Source organism: Chiloscyllium plagiosum, chromosome 32 (assembly GCF_004010195.1).
Source record: "Chiloscyllium plagiosum isolate BGI_BamShark_2017 chromosome 32, ASM401019v2, whole genome shotgun sequence".
NCBI classification, from domain to species: Eukaryota; Metazoa; Chordata; class Chondrichthyes; order Orectolobiformes; family Hemiscylliidae; genus Chiloscyllium; species Chiloscyllium plagiosum.
The window spans coordinates 33,297,326-33,304,773 of record NC_057741.1 but is presented as its reverse complement, the minus strand read 5'-3'; the positions used below and the strand labels follow the sequence as shown (position 1 = coordinate 33,304,773).

Genomic DNA, 7,448 nt, shown 5'->3' with positions numbered 1-7,448 from the left:
GGGGAACCTTGTCGAACACCTTACTGAAGTCCATATAGATCACATCTACTGCTCTGCCCTCATCAATCTTCTTTGTTACTTCTTCAAAAAACTCAATCATGCTTGTGAGACATGATTTCCCACGCACAAAGTCATGTTGACTATCCCCAATCAGTCTTTGCCTTTCCAAATACATGTACATCCTGTCCCTCAGGATTCCCTACAACAACTTCCCCACCATCGAGGTCAGGCTCACCGGTCTACAGTTCCCTGGCTTGTCTTTACTGCCCTTCTTAAGCCGTGGCACCACGTTTGCCAAACTCCAGTCTTCCGGCACCTCCCTGTGACTATCGATGATACAAATATCTCTGCAAGATGCCCAGCAATCGCTTCTCTAGCTTCCCACAGAGTTCTTGGGTACACCTGATCAGGTCCTGCGAATTTATCCATTTTTAACCATTTCAAGACATCCAGCACTTCCTCCTCTGTAATCTGGACATTTTGCAAGATGTCACCATCTATTTCCCTACAATCTATATCTTCCATATCCTTTTCCACAGTAAATGCTGATGCAAAATATTCATTTAGTATCTCCCCCATTTTCTGTGGCTCCACACAAAGGCCGCCTTACTGATCTTTGAGGGGCCCTATTCTCTCCCTATTTATCCTTTTGCCCTTAATATATTTGTAAAACCCCTTTAGATTCTCCTTAATTCTATTTGCCAAAGCTATCTCATCATCATTCATATAAAATGATGAAAATGACCCAGAACTGATCCTTGTGGCACTCCACTGGTCATAGGCCTCCAGTCTGAAAAGCAACGCTCCATGACCACCTTCTATCTTCTACCTTTGAGCCAGTTCTCTATCCAAATGTTTTGAATAGTTTTGGCAGGTTGACAGGTAACCATGTTACTAGCATCAATGTAGCTCTCTACTCATTATTCCGACAGAAGGTGCAAATGTTTGAAATAAACACTGCATCTACCACTTACAAGTTCGTCCCGAAGTTGGGAGATCAGTTCGTCTTTCTCCTTCAATTGAAGCCGAAGAAGCGAACTTTCATCTTTCAGATCCTAGGAAAGAAAAGACAGAGATTATTTGGAATCGATGCAACTATAAAGCTAAAATTTAATGAGCACAGATGGATCAAAGGTAAGTTAGTGGGAACGGTGATAGATGGGCATTGATTGACTAGATTTTACTATGAGCTATAGCAAACTGATATGGTCCCTTTCTGCAATGTAAATCTGAAAAAGAGGTTCCTGTTTATAAACGTTCACCCATTATAGGCTTTATTTGAGCTCAACAATGACTACTTTAAGTTATATATCTCCTCTAAGTACAATAAACAACTCCAGTCTTCTTCACAGGAAAGTTAGAGTTCAAAGGCAGATACTGGGCCAAACAGGGTGAAAATAGGTTAGTCATCAAACAGATAAGTTTTAAAGGACACCTTAAAGGCCAGTGAAATGTTAGAACGGTGATGATAGGCCTGGGTACCTTTGGCAGAATGGTTCCAACAATCCTCCATCCTTCTTATTTTAGTTTAGGGGCTTTATAGTAGTTTGTTGTGAAGGATAAACTATATATGAATCAGTCCCAGCAGAAGAAACACTTACTTTCAGCAACAAGATAAGGTTTCTTACAGGCAAAAGTGAGGACTGCAGATGCTGGAAATCAGAGTCTAGATTAGAGTAGTGGTGGAAAAGAACAGCAGGTCAGGCAGCATCCGATTCCTGATGAAGGGCTTTTGCCCGAAACGTCGATTTTCCTGCTCCTCGGATGCTGTCTGACCCGCTGTGCTTTTCCAGCACCACTCTAATCTAGACTAAGATTTCTTACAGCTTAGCATAACTGTATACAGAGTACATTAATACAGAGGTGTATTAACTGTTAAAACAAGAAATACATAAGACACACGTCTTCGTGAGGAGACTGGACAAGACTCCAATTGCTGTCTGCCCAAACTACCAACCAATGCTCCATCCAGTGGCTCTGATATATTAATGAAAGGGCTGAGCTGTACCTTGGCGTAGATTGACCTTCTTGTAGCTATTACTTTACACAACTGTAGAGGGTCACGTTTTGTGTGTCAGTGGGGTGGGGAGTGTAGACTGCTCGCTCCGCCCCAATTGAAAGTCAGTCTGATTGGCTGCACTAGTTGCCACTGTTCTGGTAGTGCCAAGGACTCAATATTGGACATTGAAAGGGCTATAGGCAGACCTTGGAGGAGGGTGATGAGAGTATCACAGAGATGTTGGGTGGTGAGGATTTAACTAGCATCGGGAGTTCGGGAAAACAGGAGTCAAGGAGGATGGAGTTAAGAGAGCTGGGAGTTAGGAAACAAAGTCCAAAGATGTGCAAGTTAGTTGGACTGGCCATGCTAAATTGCCCGTGGTATTCAGAGATGTGTCAGTTAGCCATGGGAAATGCAAGGTTACATGGATAGGGTAGGCGGATGGGTCTGGATGGGATGATGTTCAGAGGGTTGGTGTGAACTTGTTGTGCCAAATTGCCTGTTTCCACACTGTAGGGATTCTATAATAAAGGAGTCACAATCTCAGAAGCAAAACTTGTGAATGACACACATTGCTCTGACTTACCTTAAACACTTCAAAATGGAGCTCCAACACAACCAGTACATTGACTTCAAAGTACTACTGTCATTGTTTCTCCTGTTTTCCTGTTGTGATCACTAGGGAAGGCCTCCAAACCCCTAATGAGATAAGGGCATCCCCTAAAGTTAGTGCCCCTCTTCCTTCCCCTGTCTTTTAAAACATGCCAAGTGTTACAGCACAGATTGTGTGTTATCAGGTCAATTGGGATTTAAATGAACTCTTAACTTTAATTGTTTATTGACGTACAGTGGGCAGGCTCCTCATTTTGGTGTCCACTCTCCATAGCCTAAGGGTCAGCTTAGGATAGTAAGGTCTTGGACTGGACATTGAGTCCTATATTAGGTATCATCTCACTTTCGAACAACCACCAAAACCAAAAACCTAGCAGAAGCATACAAAATCTAACCCAGCAAGTTAGAGAGGTTTAGATAGGTAATTCCACAACTTAGGGTCAAGATCAAACAAAAGGTTAACAGTGTGGTCCTGAAGTAACAGGGAGACAGAGATTGGGTGATGGTGCTGGGGAAGGTTAACAGGAGAGAGGAGCAGGCAGAGAAGCCTCAGAACATCAGCAGAAAATGTCCAGGAGATTGTGAGCCTCACTTCAATAGCTTTCATTCAATGTCGTGCTGGAGATAAACCAGAAGGCAGAAGTGGAACCACCAGTGGATGCTCAAGGAAGAGTTCCTCATGCTCAAGTGAACTGTTGGGGAGGGCATTCGGGGGACATCCTGGTTAGGGCAGTAGGAACAGAGCTGTTGGAATCCAGTGCATCAGCTTTAACTGCATCTACTGGATAGACAGTGCTGCAAATCCCAACACATGTAGAGGAGTTGGTACCATACTGATAATGCAGATGAGGAATGCGGTCACATTAATGATCTAGAGCATGGGTTCAATCCCACCATGTCAGATGGTGGACTTTAAACTAATTTAATGGAAAGAAATGAAATTCAAAATTATTCTCAACAAAGGTAACTCTGAAATTAATCACACATCTGGTTCACTACCATCTTTTGGGGAAGGGAATCTGCTATAGGGGGATTATAGGGGGGTCTAGTCTAAACAGTCCAAAGGTATGCAGGTTAGGTGACTTGGCCATGCTAAATTGCCCATAGTGTTCAGGGATATGTAGGTTGGTAAATGTAGAGTAATACAGAAGGGGAATGAGTCTGGGTGGGTTACTCTTCGGAGAGCCGACGTGGACTTGTTGGGCCAAATGGCCTGTTTCCACACTGTTGGGATTCTACGATTTCTATGAATTACTCTGGGATGGGAAAGAAATGTTGGCTTTCCCACTGACACGCATACATGCCGTGAGAGAATAAAGTTCCTAGAAAGAAAATAAACATAAATAGAAAAATAAGCTTACCTTCCTTTGAACCCCAATTTCTCCCCCTCTGCAGGTTTTGCTGTACCACCCTCTAATTTAAATAGCAGTGGTCATGAGAGTGAACAAACCTCTCCCCGCTGTCAGTAGGAAATTGAGTAGAAAATATAAAAGTAGATCTCAGATACTTGTAAGAATAATAGGGTTGTAATGGTAGGGAATTTTAACATAGATGGGGGAGCCATACTGTTAAGGGCTTGGATGGAGAGGAATTTGTCAAGAGTGTACAAGAAAATTTTCTTCTTTAATATGTGAACCTACTTACTAGAGAAACAGCAAAACTTCTTTTGGGAAATAAGGCAAGGCAAAAGACTGAGGTATCAGTGGAGGAGCACTTTCGGGTAAGTGATCATATTTTTCTCAGTTTTAAAATAGTTATGGAAAAGGATAGACCTTATCTAAAAGTTAAGGTCCTAAATTGGAGTAAGGCTAATTTGCTGGTATTAGATAGGAACTTTCAAAAGCTGATTACCGGAGGCTGTTTACAGGCAAAGGGACAGTTGGAAAGTGTGAGGCCTTCAAAAACGAGATAACGAGAGCTCAGAGACAATATGTTCCTATTAGTGCAAAGGGCCAGGCTGCTAGGTGTAGGGAATAATGGATGACTAGAAAAATTGAGGCTCTGTTCAAGAAAAAAGGAGGCATATATGAAGTAGAGCTACCTGGGATCTAGTAAATCACTAGAGAAGGATAAGGGCAGTAGGAGTACACTCAAAAAGTGGTGGGAGTGGATACAATTGCAACATTTAGAAGGCATCTGGATGGGTACATGAATAGAAAGGGTTTAGAGGGACATGGGCCAAATGATGACAAATGGGACTAGAGAAACTGAAGATATCTGGTCGGCATGGATACATTGGACCAAATGGTCTGTTCCCAGTTGTACCTTTCAATGATTATGACTCATTTTGTAATGTAGGACTTGGTGGGTCTCTCTGAGTAGGACCTCATTTTATTGTGTCCAATATGGTATTTAATCATACAACAGGGCAAGCCCTACAACAGGATAAAAATCACCCTTTACGTCTCAGTAAGTATGTCAGTGCCTGGCTCAGGAAATTGTTTGGGAGGAATGAGAACATAATTTGCTCTGAATTTAATCTAAGCTGTACTAAAAAATAGGTGATCACATTCACTGAGGGTTCCTACGGTTGGGTAAAGTACATCATTATCTGCAACATTTTATCATTACTGAAACTCAAATCATTATTCCATTAGCACTTGCATGTCCTGAAAAATAATCTACCTAAGTATTTCCAGTACGTGAGTGCATTGGCGATGATCTTAGATATTAAGCTGTATTTTCCTGATGGTATTTGGAAATATGTATCATTTCTACATGAACTCATTTAAAACACATTGCCGAGTTGATGAAAGTGCAACACAGACTGGATGGCAAAACAAATGAGGAAATTGTCAAATAGAAAAGGGCTCTGTGCTTCTTGTTTATATGTCAACAATGTAAACAGTCACACAAGCAATACATTTTTGCCGATGAGCATGAAAGATCCCAAGTGAACAAAGTAAACTAACGAAGTTCTTATTATCGGCAATTTCCTTTGAGAATGTGACCATCTTGTACAATGCTACACGGAAGGCCCATCACAGAAAACAAGCCATCTGACCCATCTGGTGTGTGCTCGAGTTAAAGCTCCATGATTTTTCCTTTTTTTTAAACTTTCTTTTAACACAAAACCAAGCTGACAAATTAGGAGCAAGATTAGGCCATTCAACATGCTTCACCTTTTGGGAAGATCATGGCTGATCTGCTTGTGGCTTCAATTCCACTTTCCTACCTACCCTCTTTGAGTCCCTCATTAGTCAAGAATTTGCTCTATCAATATACAGTCTTGACAAAAGGACTCATAAAACAAGGAGCTGAATAACCAAGGCTAAATTTCCTTTCCAAATAAGCATTATTTAACTTTAACTTTCCATGTTTTTAGTTTTAAGTCCTTCTGATGTTCTGTAGACATATAATACAATCATTAAGCAGTTGACATGAGACAGGCTTGATGTTGGATGCTATTATTAAGGTAGATTAGCTGAAGCATGACCTCTACCCATTTGTATTCTAACCCTCTCCATGTAAAGATCAGCATTCCATTGGCAATTTGTTTTTGTGTACTAGACTAACACCTGGAACTGTTAGTTCTCATGAACATAAGAACTAAGAGTCGGCAATTCAGCCCTTCCAGCCTGCTTCAATATTCTCATCTTGGCCTCAATTCCACTTTACCATTTGTTCTCCATAACTCTTCAACCCATTACTAATTTAAAATCTACCTCCTCCTTAAATTTATTTCATGATACAGCATCCAATACATTTTGGGGTAGTGAACTTCACATATCCATGACTCTGAGAGAAAACCTCTTTGCTTCTCTGTTCAAAATCTGCTATCATTTATCCTAAAATGATGACCCCCTTCTTCTAGATTGCTCCACATGAGGGGGAAACATCCTTTATAACTGTACTATATCAATCCCTTTTAGCATGATTAAAAACCTCAATTAGATCTCCTCTCATTCTTCTAAATTCCAGAAAGCACGCCTAAACTGCTTGGTTTCTCTTCATAAGATAAACCCCTCATCTATGAAATCAATCTAGTGAAACTCGAGAGGCAGTCACAGGTTTGGTTTATATCCACTGGAGTTTAAGAGAGTGAGCAACTTGATCGAAACAAAGAAGATCCTGAGAGGTCTTAACAGGGTGGATGTGGAGTGGCTGTTTCATCTCGTGGGAGCAAACAAAATTAGAGGGTCACCCATTTAACACAGATAATGGAAGAATATTTTTTCTCACAGAGGTAGGAATAGGTCCAGTCAAGGATAGTAGTGGGAAGTTGCGTGTGGAGGCTGAAGAGATTGGGGAGACACTGAATGAATACTTTTCGTCAGTATTCACACAGGACATTGTTGTCAATGTGAGTACTGAGTCACAATTAAGTAGAATGAATAGCTTTGAGGTATGTAGGGAAGAGGTGTTGGAAATTCTGGAAAGGGTGAAAATAGACAAGTCCCCTGGGCCTGATGGCATTTATCCTAGGAGTCTCTGGGAAGCAAGGGAGGAGATTGCAGAGCCATTGGCCTTGATTTTTATGTCCTCGTTGTCTAAAGGAATAGTGCCAGAAGACTGGAGGATAGCAAATGTGGTTCCCTTGTTCAAGAAGGGGAGTAGGGATAACCCTAGTAACTATAGGCCGGTGAGTCTCACTTCTGTTGTGGGCAAAATCTTAGAGAGAATTGTAAGGGATAGGATTTATGAACATCTGGATAGGAATAATGTGATCAAGGATAGTCAGCATGGTTTTGTGAAGGGCAAGACGTGCCTCACAAACCTTATTGAATTCTTTGAAAAGGTGACGAAGGAGGTGGACGAGGGGAAAGCAGTAGATGAGGTGTATATGGATTTTAGTAAGGCGTTTGATAAGGTTCCCCATGGTAGACCACTGCAAAAA

At 41.4% G+C, this 7,448-nt stretch overlaps 1 protein-coding gene across 8 annotated transcripts in view; it reads right to left on the bottom strand.

Moving 5' to 3' along the window:
- The window catches only part of ccser1 (coiled-coil serine-rich protein 1), a 1,299,391-nt gene that overhangs the window by 480,648 nt on the left and 811,295 nt on the right, over positions 1-7,448 (bottom strand). For all 8 annotated transcript variants that reach the window (XM_043674391.1, XM_043674392.1, XM_043674396.1 and 5 more), the window contains one exon: positions 975-1,055. In XM_043674391.1, coding sequence (XP_043530326.1) covers positions 975-1,055 — 81 coding nt within the window. The remainder of the gene's footprint in view (positions 1-974; positions 1,056-7,448) is intronic.